The sequence below is a fragment of the Apus apus genome, chromosome 2 (genome assembly GCF_020740795.1).
Source record: "Apus apus isolate bApuApu2 chromosome 2, bApuApu2.pri.cur, whole genome shotgun sequence".
Lineage (NCBI taxonomy): Eukaryota > Metazoa > Chordata > Aves > Apodiformes > Apodidae > Apus > Apus apus.
In genome coordinates, this window is record NC_067283.1 from 947,002 (window position 1) to 962,159 (window position 15,158).

The 15,158-nt window shown below is 50.5% G+C and overlaps 1 protein-coding gene across 2 annotated transcripts in view; it reads left to right on the forward strand.

The window, feature by feature from the left end:
- Positions 1-15,158, forward strand: part of SETD2 (SET domain containing 2, histone lysine methyltransferase) — a 61,925-nt gene that overhangs the window by 27,069 nt on the left and 19,698 nt on the right. Inside the window, exons 7-13 of one of the 2 annotated variants that reach the window (XR_007888657.1) lie at positions 139-216; positions 480-577; positions 1,843-1,969; positions 4,617-4,751; positions 5,568-5,696; positions 9,087-9,728; positions 12,721-13,001. Coding sequence is in view for 1 of the 2 variants with exons in the window: in XM_051610992.1 (XP_051466952.1) it covers positions 139-216; positions 480-577; positions 1,843-1,969; positions 4,617-4,751; positions 5,568-5,696; positions 9,087-9,728 (1,209 nt within the window). In the remaining variant the exon portion in view is untranslated. The remainder of the gene's footprint in view (positions 1-138; positions 217-479; positions 578-1,842; positions 1,970-4,616; positions 4,752-5,567; positions 5,697-9,086; positions 9,729-12,720; positions 13,002-15,158) is intronic. The other variant, XM_051610992.1, reaches the window with a different exon arrangement.

Sequence of the window (15,158 nt, forward strand, 5' to 3'; positions counted from 1 at the left end):
AGTTGACAGCTGGAGCAGGAAAGAGGGGGTTGACTTCTCCATGGCTTATGTTCATATCTTTCCTGCTTACTATTTCTGGGGGAAATAAGAAGAGGGAGGGAAGGCGGGGCCTCTGTTTATTGTGTCTTTTCTTTCCAGATTATCGATGCCACCCAGAAAGGAAACTGCTCTCGGTTTATGAACCACAGTTGTGAACCCAACTGTGAGACACAGAAGGTAAACTGCTGGGCCAAAGCCACCACCTTCTCTCTTTATTGTCTCTTCTTTTGGAATATTTATTTTTTTGGTGGTTGTTGTTGCAATTTAGTGAAATAGAAGCAGCTACATTTGAACTGGGCAAGTAGTGCTGAGCCAATGGGTGAATTTTAACTCCATCAGTGGTGCTGTTTGGAGGCTGAATGTTGTTAATTCAGAGCAAACCCAGAGTCAGCCCTGCTTTGGTACCAACTGTTGTCACCTTGTTTGTCTCCTTGCTTTAGTGGACGGTGAACGGGCAGCTCCGAGTTGGATTTTTCACCACCAAGCTGGTCCCCTCGGGCTCAGAGCTGACCTTTGATTACCAGTTCCAGAGATATGGGTACGTTCTGTCTCTCTCTGCTTAAAGCTGCTGGAAGTGGGGTGGTTTGGAGAAAAGCCCTGCTCTGAAACCAGCCGATGCAAAGTCTCATCTGCCAGAGCAGTTAGAGAAAAACAACATAAAGGTTCTTCCATTTCTCACACAGATTAGCTGAGGAATTTCCCCTGGATTTCATTTCTCTTTCCCAGTGTCACTTTATGGCCCTTTTGTTCCACTTCCATCTCTCCCCGGTGGCAATTTCCTGGATAATTACCTTGGCTGTTTCTTTCTTCTGTCTAATTATGGATTCCTCCAGCTCCAGACTCTGCAGTACCCCTCAATAACACCCCTTCTTCCCCACCCACCCCTGCTTTACCACTTTGCAGATACTTGCAGAGCTGTAAAACCCCAAGACAGATTGTTCCCTCTGCCTCTCTGACCCCAGAAGTGCAGCTGTGCAGGCTCCAGCACAGACTTTGCCTCTTTTCTCCAAACCTGAGCCTAATACTTTCCTATTTCTTCTTGTCCAGGTGTGTGGCAAAGTATTTCACTCTCTTTAGTGAGAGGAGCACAAAACAGCACCCAAAAGGCTCGAGGAAACATGTAATTATGGGATCAGGTTTTGCTTCAGAGAATATCCCACAGTTGAGCTTCCCTAGTTCTTAACACCAGATCCACTTAATCCAGTGGATTAAGCACATTTTTCCAAACCCTCCCCAGTTCTCCCAAGCAATTGTGACATGTGGTTTAAAATTGTATCTTCTGTCAAGTAGGAAATAGAGAGGCTTGGTGGAAATATTGCCTGAATATCATGTAATTTCAATCTCTGCTGCTTCCTGTGGCAAAAAACCACCTTCCACTTGAATTTTACAGTTTCCACAAATCCTCAGCCCATTCTTTATTCTGTTTTGAGGAATAAAATGAAAGCCTTTTTAGTAATGAATATATACTCTTGATGATAGATTCATTAGGAACATGAAAATAGTGATTGCACCATGTGGTAAGACATTAGGAGACCCAGCACCTCCACCTGTGGTGGTTCTTGAGCTATAAAGAGCCTGGAAGTGAAGTAGGCTTTGGTTTCCAGCTGGGACAAGGTGGGATCATGGTAATAATGCAAGAAATCAAGAAAGAAGGAAAGAAATGTGTTTGAATTTTGAGTGACCTGGCCTTGCAGAAAAGTTCCAGTCCCTTTCTTCTGAGGGGTTGCTTAAGAGTGAGGTAGAGTAACTGGCTGCGGTTGATGTGTGTCTCTAACCTGCTCTGGTGCCTCTGCCCACCCCCAGCAAAGAGGCTCAGAAGTGTTTCTGTGGCTCAGCCAACTGCCGGGGTTACCTGGGAGGAGAGAACAGGGTGAGCATCCGAGCTGCTGGTGGGAAGATGAAGAAGGAGCGTTCCCGGAAGAAGGACTCGGTGAGTCTCGTTCTCCTGTATTTCTCTTCTTGATTTCCGAGAGTTGCAGCAACCAAGGGTTGACCCTGGACTTGATCCTCTCTGTGTGACTCTTCGTGTTACCTCTGTTGTCTTCTGGGATCAATGACTCAAAATCAGAGTTATTAGATGCATTTATATAATGTCATTTCTTACTGTCCCTCAGTGCCCGTGTTTTCTTGGAGCTTTAGTTACACGAGTGTTTCCTTTCTCTGGGTGACAGCACAAAATAGCAGCAGAGAAGGACTAGATTCAGAGTAGATACAAGGAAGAAGTTCTTTGCCTTGAGGGTGGCAAGACCCTGGCCCAGGTTGCCCAGAGAAGCTGTGGTTGCCCCATCCCTGGCAGTGTTGAAGGGCAGGTTGGATGGGGCTTGGAGCAGCCTGGGCTGCTGGGAGGTGTCCCTGCCCATGGCAGAGTGGGTGGGACTAGATGTCTCTATGATTCTATGAAGATGTCCCTGCTTCCTGCATCGGGGCTGGACTCAATGGCCTTGAAAGGTCCCACCCAAACCATTAAACCATTCCATGAACATCTGATCATCAACACTGCATCCTGCTAAAAACCACGCATAATTCTCTTTGGGTTTAAAAATCTGGATTGTCTTTTATGATTTTTAAACCTGGTTGGAAGATGGACAATTCCACCTTCACTGTTTAGGACTTTACCTGAAGTTGGACAGCTGGAGGGGAGCAGATGTTGGGGATGTGCAATTTGAGCCTCTTCAATTGCTTTGACCTGAGGCAAAGCAGCTTCCAAGAGGAACTTGTCTGAGCACGTTGTATTGGTGCTGACTTCAGGCACAGGTTTGTTTGCATCTGGATGGGAACAAAATATGGGCCTTAAATCCAGACTTTTTAGTCTTTTTGTAGCTTTTTTATCCATCTAACCCTTGTCTATGGAACTACATTGGATTCCAGGCATGGGTTCACATGGGAGATAGAGGGATCTGCAGGAAATAAAGGAGTCAGAAGGAGTTTTGCCTGGGTACAGACTGCTGTAAAAAACAACCCTGAGATGTCATTGTTCTCTCCTTGAGGTCATAAATCTCTGTTAAATAGGATTTGTTACCTGCTCTTTTGGGAGAAGCTACTTTTAAAAATTCCAGCTTCGATTTTTTTAAATTTTTTTTTTTTTTTTTAACCACAGAGGCAGGAAGCTAAAAAGAAAATATGAGTTATAAGTCATTAATCAGATGCTTTAAAATGTTTGGTGGAACTGGGCAGTCAGTGAAATGCTGACCCTTGTTTCGGTGTCTGCATGGCGAGGACTGTGCCTCTGGTTGTGAAGATCATAGAATTGTGGAATGGTTTAGGTGGAAAGGCACCTTCAAGATCATCCAGTGCCACCCCCTGCATGGGCAGGGACACCTCCCAGCAGCCCAGGCTGCCCCAAGCCTCATCCAACCTGCCCTTCAACACTGCCAGGGATGGGGCAGCCACAGCTTCCCTGGGCAACCTAGGCCAGGCTCTCCCCACCCTCACAAAGAAAGAATTTCCTCCTGATCTCTGACCTGAATCTCTCCTCTTTCAGTTCAAATCCATCACCCTTGTCCTCTCACTACAAGCCCTTGTAAAAAGCCCTTCCAAAAAAAATCCTCAGTACCTGGTAGGTGTTTCAGGGAGTCAATGTGTCTGCAGCCCCAGCTGATCTCAGGGCACATCTTTTCTCCTTGGTGCAAAGACAAACTTGGCACTGGGAATGTTCTGGTGCAGGCGCCTGGAATTTCCTCCCCGTGGTATTTAGGTGGATGCATCTAAAATGTGTTGTTGGGAGAAATGGACGTGGGAGTGGGGGGATTCCTGCTTGGTGTGTGATGCAGGAGTGCAGCTGGTGGTCCTGGGAAGGGAGCTGGTGGGAGCAGCATGATCCTGGGTGGGATTGGAGGTCTGAAAAAAAACCCATAATAGACCAGGTAAAAGAAACAAAACCATGTTGAGTCAAGTTGAAGCCAGGCTACACTTCTGTGTACAATCCTGGGCACATCCCAGGATTGTTTTGGTTGGAGAAGCCCTTTGAGATTATGGAGTCCAACCATTCCCCCAGCCCTGCCCAGGCCACCCCTGCCCCATGTCCCTCAGCACCATCTCCAGGGCTTGGAAACCCCTCCAGGGATGGGGACTCCCCCCTGCCCTGGGCAGCCTGGGCCAGGCCCTGACAACCCTTTCCAGGAGGGAATTGTTCCCCAGATCCAACCTCAACCTCCCCTGGCACAACTGGAGGCCGGTTCCTCTTGTCCCAGGGCTTGTTCCTGGGGAGCAGAGCCCGACCCCCCTGGCTCCAACCTCCTCTCAGGCAGCTGCAGAGCCAGCAGGTCTCCCCTCAGCCTCCTTAGCTCCAGGCTGGACACCCCCAGCTCCCTCAGCTGCTCCTGCTCAGACTGGTGCTCCAGCCCCTTCCCCAGCTCCCTTGCCCTTCCCTGGACACGCTCCAGCCCCTCCATGTCCTTCTTGTCCTGAGGGGCCCAGCCCTGACCCCAGGATTCCAGGTGCCCCCTCACAGGGGCAAAGAATTGCCAGGGTGAGGCTTCTTCTGGCTGTCCAAGGCATGGAGGAGATTGGTTTCTGCTGTCACACAGGGTGGGATGAGCCTGGCATGACCTGAGAGTTGTTTTCCTCTGCCTGTGCAGGTGGACGGGGAGCTGGAAGCGCTGCTGGAGAACGGAGAAGGTCTCTCTGATAAGAACCAAGTTCTCAGCTTGTCCCGGCTGATGGTCCGGATCGAAACGCTGGAGCAGAAGCTCACCTGCCTCAAGCTCATACAGGTGAGGAGATCCCAGCTGGAGGACAGGAAACCATGTCCTTGGAGCTCTCCTTAGAGGAGGAAGGAGAAGGGGGGAGGAAGGTCTCACGCTTGGGCCAGCATCCTGAGGGCAAGCCGAGAGTTTCTGCATGGTTTGTAGCCCACGTGTCCTCTCCACCCTTTGCTCACTTTATATTTGGTGGAACTCAGCCTGGTCAAAGGTACTGCAGGATTCCTTAGAAGCAAATAAATTCCTTGGACATCAGTTTTTAGAGAGTTTACTGAGTAGTTTGTCAGCTTAAAATCACAGCTGCCTGTAGCTCCAGGGTTCTCCTGCATCTTTGCCTGGTGCAGGTGAGTTGCAGCCAGGCTGCTCTGCCACCCAGGGTTGGTCTTCCTACTCCCAGTAGGAGCAGTTCCCCAGGGGAGGGGGCTCAGGGCTCTGCCACCCAGGGTTGGTCTTTCCTACCCCTCAGTAGGAGCAGTTCCCCAGGTGATGGTGCTCAGGGCTCTGCCACTCAGGGTTGGTCTTTCCTACCCCCACTAGGAGCAGTTCCCCAGGTGATGGTGCTCAGGGCTCTACCACCCAGGGTTGGTCTTTCCTACCCCTCAGTAGGAGCAGTTCCCCAGGGGAGGGGGCTCAGGGCTCTGCCACACGTGGGGCTGCTCCAGACCTGGCAGTTATGGCACCTTAAGTGACCCAGTTGGTCCTCCTGCCATGGGCTTGGCCGGAGCACCAGCCCAGCTGAGCGGTTGGTTGCAGTGGTGGGAACAAAACATCCCCCTGCCTGCAAGTCAGTGACCCTGCCCACGGGCACTCTGGTTTTGGCTCCTCCAGAACACGCACTCCCAGTCCTGCCTGAAGTCCTTCCTGGAGTGTCACGGCCTGTCCCTCCTCTGGATCTGGATGACGGAGCTGGGCGACGGCCGGGGCAGCACGGCCACCAACCTCAGGCTGCAGCTGGAGGTCAGTGCTGGGCTCAGCCCCCCCAGCTGCTGCTGGGGCAGCAGGGCTGGCCTGCCTTGCTGGCATGTTGTGATGTTAGATGTCATTCATTTGGTTTTTTCATTTGTTAATTTATATTTTCATTTTATTTTTATATTTTATTGTTTTGCTTTTATTATTTTTATTTTTTTCATTTTAATTTTATTTCCCATTTATTTTAAAATTTAATTTATGTTTAATTTTTTATTTTTATTTTTTGTTGTTTATTTTTATTAATTTAGTTCAATTTTTTATTTTAAAATTTTCATTCTTAACCTTTATTATTTTGCTTCATCGTTATTTTGCTTCATCATTATTTTCCTTCATCATTTTTTACTTCATTGTATTTTATATTTCATTTTGCAGTTTACCTTTTATTTTTCTTTTATATTTTACATTTTTTAAAATTTTATTTTGTGCTTTACATTTTTTGTTTTATTTATATTTATTTCAAATTTTTATTTTACTGTTTTATCATTTTATTTCGTATTTATTTTCACTTTTATTTTAATTCATTATTTTATTTCATGTTTTATGGGATGTTGATGGGATGTTGATGGGATCTGATTTTACTCTGATTTTTACTTTACTTTTTCCTCTTGACTCTTCACCTCAACCTTTACTTTTCCCTTTTCCTTCACCTCACTTGCACTTTCCCTCCACTCTCCTCCCACCCACCCAGGGCTCCTGCTCAGCAGCCCCAGGTGTCCCTGCAGCCTCCAGCTTCTGCCTGAAGGGAAGTCCTTGCTCTATGGAAGGACTTTGCTCCTCAGGCTTTCCTTGGCTTCCTGAGGCAGCCCCAGGAGCCACGTGGAGCTTCAGGCTGGAGCTGCTTTCTTCCAGACTGAGCCACGGGGGCTGAGGTGGAGCTGGAATGTTCCTGGTTCCCACGTGGCAGCAGGTGGAAAGATGTCTGGAAGCTCCTTGAGGAAGGAGCCCAGCTCCATTTCAAGCCTGGTTTCTGAACAGGAGAGGGACAGCAGATCTGTCCACTCTGCAGTGTGTCCAACAGAAAGGTCACTGTCTCCACCACCTGGTCTTCATCCATCCTTCTTTAGACCCAAGTTCTGGCTGTAAATACCTGGAAAGCTTCAGTGCTGTTGGGCTGGGGGATCTCTGGGGATTCCTTAGATCTTGCGGGATTTGAGTAGAGTTTGATCTGCCTTGGGCTGTGCAGAGCATGCTAGAATCATAGATCATGGCATTGTTCTGGTTGGGAAAGCCCTATAAGATCATTCAGTCCACCTGTTCCCCCAGCCCTGCCCAGGCCACCCCTGCCCCATGTCCCTCAGCACCATCTCCAGGGCTTGGAAACCCCTCCAGGGATGGGGACTCCCCCCCTGCCCTGGGCAGCCTGGGCCAGGCCCTGACAACCCTTGCCAGGAGGGAATTGTTCCCCAGATCCAACCTCAGCCTCCCCTGGCACAACTGGAGGCCGGTTCCTCTTGTCCCATCCCTTGTTCCTGGGGAGCAGAGCCCGACCCCCCTGGCTCCAACCTCCTCTCAGGCAGCTGCAGAGCCAGCAGGTCTCCCCTCAGCCTCCTTGGCTCCAGGCTGGACACCCCCAGCTCCCTCAGCTGCTCCTGCTCAGACTGGTGCTCCAGCCCCTTCCCCAGCTCCCTTGCCCTTCCCTGGACACGCTCCAGCCCCTCCATGTCCTTCTTGTCCTGAGGGGCCCAGCCCTGAGCCCAGGATTCCAGGTGCCCCCTCCCCAGTGCCCATGCTGTTGCTGATGGCCTCTGCACCTTGTGTGCAGGTCAGGTTCAGTGAGAGGCTCCAGTTTTCCCTCCTGCTGATGTGATGTGGCTTTTCAGCACTTGGAGCCACAGCAGAAGAGGTTGACAGCTCCTGTGTCAACGTCCCTCCCCCCATGCTGTGTCACCCCCTGTTGCTGCTCACGAGGCTGCAGAAAGATCTGAGACCAAATCTCCAGGGACTGAGTTAATCTGTTGCAGTCACTGCTCTGAGGAGGGAGCTGAGCTGTTCCCCTTTGGGACTGCAGAGTTTTCTTCTTCAGGGTAGTTGGGATCCATCCCACTTGGTAGATGTTGAAGCCTTTTCTCCGAGGGAGTCTCAGCCCTGAATTTCTGTACACATGGTCCCTACCTCTTGCTCCCTGGTGGGAGTGCCCATGGCTTTGCAGAGCTGCTGGGTAGCTCTCCTCTTTGACCTCTGGTTTTGGAGAAGCCAACACTCAGGTTAAGGTGAGACTCCATCTTGCCCCTGGGGATGGGTTTCAAGCACTCAGTCTCCTTGATCTCACACCCTGAGCTGCTCCCCATGAGCTTCAGGAGGGAGACTGAATCTTTGGAGTTGTGGTGGCTTCATCTCCACTCTCAGTGCATCAGGTCACAGCACACTGGCAGCCTTGGTGGGGTTTGGTGGATTGGAGATAGTCTTCTAAAATCCAAGTAAGTGTTCTTTTCCCCCTTTAAAAAACCAAACAAAACAACAACAAAAACCATAGTTCTAAGAGACATGGTCTGGTGGCTGCCAGGTGACCATGGCAGAAGTTAGGGTAGTGCCATAAAACAACCTTCTGGCCTTCACTCCACTGGAGGGCTACTTTTGAAAGCAAACAGGTTGAAAACAAAAAGTCCTGTAGAAGGGTCTGGCTCTCCCCTCCTTCAGAAACAGGGATTTGGGGTCTGGTTCTTGGGAGGGAAGTGGCCGACGTCACCTGCTGGATCCTGGTTGTGCTCGTGGAACATCTGGGGCTTCTTTCTGTGCCTGTGATCCCTGTTCCCATGGGCAGGTTTTAGGAAAGGATTTTGAAGATCTTTTTGGATAACTTGATCTTCATCTCAGGCTTTGGACAAAACCCTTGGACACAGCACAAGCTTTTGGGCTGATCTCCAAAAGCTGTCTCCTGCAGCACAGGGCACCTCTGTCAAGCAAGGAAAGAGCTTTTCCTGGTGTTCATAGGCAGACTTCCTTGGGTCAATCACCTCTGTTTTGACTGCTGGGACATCTTGATGTTGCTCACCAGGTTTTCTTTCCTGTAGCATGTCTAACTCCTGTGTTGTGGAGTGGATTGTCCTAGGAATGGGCATGGCCAACCCTAAGGGTCTGAGCTCTTGGAAATCCATTGAATTGCTAAATTAGTTTAATTGCTAAATTAATTTAATCACTAAACCCCTGTACTGACTTTTTCCCACCCAGTCGTGGTTTATTTGCTCTCAGCAGAAGTCCACCACTGTGGTTCAGCTGTGAGAAGGGACACTGCTGTCCCTGCCCCATGACCTGTCACCATCATGTTGCTATTCCAGAGTTAAAACCTTCCCTTGAGAACAGGAGAGCGTTCCAGTCTGGAGACACCTGTAGATTCTCAGACCTCTTCATGCTCTGACTTCTTTTTATCTTTCCAATTAGATCATGAAGACACTAGAGCTCCTGCCCATCCCTACCAAGAACATGCTGGAGGAGAGCAAAGTTCTTCCCATCATTCAACGCTGGGCTCAGACCAAGACTGCTGTCCCCCAGCTCAGCGAGGGGGACGGCTACTCCAGCGAGAACACCTCGCGGGCCCACACACCCCTCAACACCCCCGACCTCTCCACCAAGCAGAGCACAGAAGGGGACACAGACACCCCCAAGAAGCTGGTGTTCCGAAGGCTGAAAATCATAAGTGAGAACAGCATGGACAGTGCCATCTCGGATACAACCAGCGAGCTGGAAGGGAAGGAGGGCAAAGAGGACCTGGACCAGCTGGAGAGTGCCCCGATGGAGGTGGCGGAGGAGCAGCAGCAGCAGCAGGAGATCAAAGCTGCCGTTGACACGCCGGTGGAGAGCAGCAAACCCCAGGCTGCAGAGCTGGAGGCTGAGCCTGATGCTGAGGTGAAAGAGAGCAGCAGCACGAAGCTGGAGGAGCCCATCACGATGGAAACGCCATCTCAAGATGAAGAGGAAGGCGTATCCGACGTGGAGAGTGAGAGGAGCCAAGAACAGACGGACAAAATAGTGGATGTGAGCGACCTGGCCACCAGGCTGCTGGACAGCTGGAAGGAGCTCAAGGTAAGAGGCACCCACCTGCAGCTGCAGCACCTCTGCTCCTGCTGAGGAACATGCAGAGTTGTTTGTGGTTCAGTACAAATGGGGCTCGGTTCTTGTCATGTTGGTAGATGTTGGACAACTCTTGAATGTCTTTTCCAAGCAAAAGGGCTTCTCCAGGTGCTTTCTATGTATGTCCTTAACTGCCTTGTCCCTGACTTCCAGTAGATCTCCAGGTGTTGGTGCTTTGCATGTTGAAAGGAGCAGATAATCCAGTTGGAGGCACCTTAGTCATCCAGTTATTTTTTAGGTGGTTCACAGGGAGGGCAGCTCTAAGGAATTGAGATTCTCTTCTCAACCCATCAGAAGAAGAGGCTACTTGGTAACACCTCAAGCATCTTTGCTTGAAGTGCCCAGTGTCTGTCAACACTGAAACAAATGGAAATGTTCTGCTCCGAAGTTCAGTTATCACCAAATCCTCAGTGTTTCCAGTCCTGTTAACACCTGCTTCTCATCTGCAATGTGTAGAGCCTCCAGAAACTGCTCTGTTGGCCTGTGATGTTCTCTGGATAGTTGTTGTGTTGGGTTGACCTCTGGGTGTTTGCAGTTGGTGTTTAGATCAGGTCAGTGTTCAGGCTTGGGGGTGTTAATTGAGCCTTTAAAGGCAGCTAGAGGAGGTGGCTGCCCATGGTTTCACTCCCAGCAAGGTCTCCTTTGAGCAGTTCACATCTTTAAAATAAGAGCTTGGTGGCCATGGGCTATCTTCTGTCCTCCAGACTCAGGCCCTTGTCCCCAAACAGTGTGGGTGGCCAGCTTGGCCACTGGCTGTTCAGCCAACAGCTTTTTCTGATGGGACATAGGATGATGTTCCAGTAACTCACCACTCAGCTCTTCAGGCATTTCCTGGGGTTTCTTTAGGTCTTTGGGAGCTCCTCACCCATCTGCTGCTTCTCTAGGATTATATTCCTGAGATTTGAGCACAAGGGATGGGAGCCTCTAAGTTGCTTTTACACTTTAATAAGTGTAAGAGCAGCATTTGCTGAGGATCCAGCAAAGGATTTAGATGAGATACTATGAAGAAATTCTTCACTGTGAGGGTGGGGAGAGCCTGGCCCAGGTTGCTCAGGGAAGCTGTGGCTGCCCCATCCCTGGCAGTGTTGAAGGGCAGGTTGGATGGGGCTTGGAGCAGCCTGGAATGGTGGGAGGTGTCCCTGCCCATGGCAGGGGGTGAGACTAGATTGTCTTTAAGGTCTTTTCCAACCCAAACCAGTCTGTGAACCTAGGAATTGAAGGTGCTGTCGTGCTTCTGGTATGGTGTGGGCTTGGTGGAAAAGGTTGTGGAAGGTCTTCTGCCCTTTACTTCATCAAGTGTCCATCCACTTCTAATTATCTGAAGTAGTCTTTAAGCAAATGTACATTTTAGGGTGCAGCACAGAGCTACAGAGTTAGTAACCCAGCGAGTTTGAGAATGAGTGATGACAGGAGACTGATCAAGCACTGGGTGATGTTCCTCCTGAAGCACCATGTGCAAATGGAGGAGACACAGTCGATGAGTCCCTGAGCCTTGGCTTGTACGTTCAGCAACTGTAGCTCCAAACATAAACATTTCTAAAATGTCCCTAGAAATTTACCCAAGTCTTAGGAGAAATGCTGCCTTCATCAGGAGGACCAGCTGCTCCTGAACATTTGCAGAGTTTGAGCGTAATCATTTGGGCCAGAAATGTTAGTGTGAGAGGAGGTGAGACCTCCTGAACATGAGAGATGTTTCAACAGAGAAATTAGTTGATGTCTTGATTTTTTTTGTCCCCTGCCCCTCTTGACCGAGCAGATCTTTGCTACATCATCTACTAGGTTTCAATGTGCAGACTCTTAAAATTGGTGGTGGCCTCAGGAGTTTCTTAATTGAAACTTCCCTGTCAGGTTGAATTTATGGTTAGATGGAAACCAACTCCTTGTCCATCCTTTGTGGATACCTGGAATTATTTAAACTGCAAGCTCAGCCCAGTCTTAGTCCTGCACTGCTTTGGAGGTACACTTGGATTGGATCACCCAGGTCCACCTTTTGTTTGCAACCAGATGTGTTCTTCCAGGATCATGGGCTGTGGTGTTTTAGCATGAAACAGCACAGAATAAATGGTTAAAAGCACTGATGAAGAATGTGAAGTTTCATGAGTTTCTCCTCCAAAACGCTGGTTTAAGACCAAATTTAATCTGACAGTGTCAGTTTAACACCATGGCTTGTGTTTTCTTTCGGGCTTGGAGGAGCTCAGCCTTGGGGATCTAGAGACCCTTTTTTTGGAAATTGGAGGAGTTCAGCCTTGGGTATCTAGAGACCTTTGCAGCTTGGAGGAGCTCAGCCTTGGGGATCTAGAGACCTTTGCTGAAGCCCACGGTCAGGCTGTGGAGTCATGACCCATCACCATTCCTGCTGAAGATGTGGAGTCACATCCTCTCTGTGTACATTTAATTCACCTTGTGTCTTCCCAAGGACGCTGGTGGCCCGATGCAGGGCGTGTGTCTGGTGGTAGGGATGGGATCCATCTCACAAGCCTGAGCTTTGTAGTAATCCCAGCAAAACCCACCCAGAAAAGCAGAGTCATGCCATGGGTTTGTGGAAGCTCATTTCTCTTCCATAAAGGCTTTGTGGGGAAACTATGACACAGGGATGAGTTCTGTCCTGGACTTTATCGTGGCACTAAGAGTTAACTACTTCTGTCCAACTCTCACCTGCTGAGATGCCACCATAGGATAACCTGGAGGTGGCTGATGTCTCAGACTAAGCTGGCAGGGTGATGTTTTAGATGGAAGGGGGATGGAAAAGCAGGCAGCCCAGTGGCATGAGAGCCGGGTGCCTTTCCCACCACTTCCAAGCTTTTTAAAAAACTGGTTTTGAGTGGTGGAACATCTGCAGGTGTTGGCTGGGTGGGACGGGAGGGTCTGAAACCTCATAACTTAAGCTATGTCCTCTCCAGTCTTGCTGATGACCCCCCTTGTAATTTCAACCATTTCCATCTAGCTTCTCAGGGCAGCAAGGAGCTGGCCATGGGTCTCCTTTTCTCAACTCCATTTTCAACTCCGTGCTGAAGAAGGGAGAGGACATAGCGTGCATACGGTGAAGAAGCGGGAAGATGGTTGGGAAGCTGGATGATGATGATGATGATGATGCATGAGCAATGGGATAGGTGGAAAGAGGACAGAGGTGGTTAACTCATTGATGCCGACGTTATTTTGGTGCGTCCATTGCCGGCAATGGACGTCGCTCCGGGAAAATCCCAACTCCTGGCATGAAAGGATGAAGTGAGCTCTTTTCTTCTCTACCTCTATACACAGGACTCGTAGGTCCTTGGCTTACAGGCCTTGCAGCCTCCAACTCCTTCATCCCAAGGAGTGTTGGCCACCACTACATACCCAGCACAACACACACACACTCCCCAGCGGGGTAAGTTTTCAGCCTGGGCTGGTGCCCACCCTTCCTGCACTCCAAGGAAGTGGTGCCTACCTCTGCCCATGCTGAAAGCTCACTCTGGGTGGCAAAAGTTGGGTGGTGGACACCTAGCAAGGGTGCAGGTGGTGGTTCAACGTGGTTCTTCCAGGTGTATTAGCCCTCTCTGGCTGGAGGATTGCGCTCAGGTAAGGCTCCGGGGACTGATGCAAGCAGCCAGACCCATGATGGAGGTGACACATGGCATGGTGGCAGCAGAACCAATGCTCTTCCCTCTTGGCATCATAGGAACAAGCATGACAAGGTTTTCTCAATGTCCTTTCAAGGGCTTAGGCTTCAGTAGCTAAGGCTGAGGGACAGGAGAGGGGCTTAGCCAGCACAGGTTTATCAAAGGGAGGTCCTGCTTGACCTGATCTCTTTCTCTGACCATGTAACCCGCCTAGTGGACAAGGGAAATGCTGTGAATGTTGCCTGCCTGGACTTTGGTAAAGCCTTTGGCACTGTCTCCCTCAGTGTTCTCCTGGAGAAGCTGGAGAATCATGGCCTAGACAAGTGTGTTGTTCACTGGCTGGATGGGCAGGCTCAGAGAGCTGTAGTGAACGGGGCTGGGTCCAGCTGGTGGCCAGTCCCCAGTGGTGACCCCAGGGCTCAGTTCTGGGGCCAGTCTTGTTCAACATCTTTATCAATGATCTAGATGAAGGAATTGAGGGTTTCATCAGTAAGTTTGTAGATGACACCACGTTGGGTGGGAGTGTTGATGTGCTTGAGGGTAGGAGGGCTCTGCAGCGGGATCTGGACAGGCTGGATCCAGGGGTTGAGGCTCTGCAGAGGGATCTGGACAGGCTGGATCCAGGGGTTGAGGCTCTGCAGAGGGATCTGGACAGGCTGGATCCAGGGGTTGAGGCTCTGCAGAGGGATCTGGACAGGCTGGATTCAGGGGTTGAGGCTCTGCAGTGGGACCTGGACAGGCTGGATCCATGGGCCAAGGCCAATTGTCAAAGGTTCAACCAGGCCAATTGCCAGGTCCTGCACTGGGGTCACACCAACCCCCCAGTGCTCCAGGCTTGGGGAGAGGGGCTGGAAAGTGCCCAGGGGAAAAGGACACTGGGGGGTTGGCAACAGCAGCTGGAGATGAGCCAGGGTGTGCCCAGGTGGCCAAGAAGGCCACCAGCATCCTGGCTTGTGTCAGCACTGGGGTGGCCAGCAGGAGCAGGGCAGGGATCATCCCCCTGGGCTGGGCCCTGGGGAGGGGGCACCTGGAATCCTGGGCTCAGGGCTGGGCCCCTCAGGACAAGAAGGACATGGAGGGGCTGGAGCGTGTCCAGGGAAGGGCAAGGGAGCTGGGGAAGGGGCTGGAGCACCAGTCTGAGCAGGAGCAGCTGAGGGAGCTGGGGGTGTCCAGCCTGGAGCCAAGGAGGCTGAGGGGAGACCTCATTGCCCTCTACAACTCCCTGAAAGGAGTCTGCAGGGAGGTGGGTGTTGGCCTCTTTCTTCTCCCAAGTGAACAATGACAGGAGCAGAGGAACCAGCCTCCAGTTGTGCCAGGGGAGGGTTAGATTGGATATTAGGAAGAATTTCTTTGCTGCATGAGTGGTTGGGGACTGGAACAGCTGCTCAGGGAGGGGATGGAGTCACCATCCTTGGAGGGATTTAAAAACCATGTAGATGAGGCACTTCAGGACATGCCCTAGTGGGCTTTTGTTTAAATATTTTTTGGGGTGGGGGTTGATGGTTGGACATGGTGATCTCAGAGGTCTTTTCCAATGGTGACAATTCTGATTCTGAGGGCACTGTTGGCTTCAAGCAGAGCAGAGCAAGTGCTTCAGTAGCCTTGTGTTGTCAGGGTCTTCTGGCCCTTGGGGTTTCCTCAGTGTTTACACCAAAGCAAGGCCTTGAGGTCCTGCAGCTTCACTATCCAAGCCATGTGCTTCTTGTGAGGACCTGTTCCAGTCTGAAATCTGCCCCATAGTGAGCCTGTGTCCTCTGACCAATGCCACATGGACACAACCAGA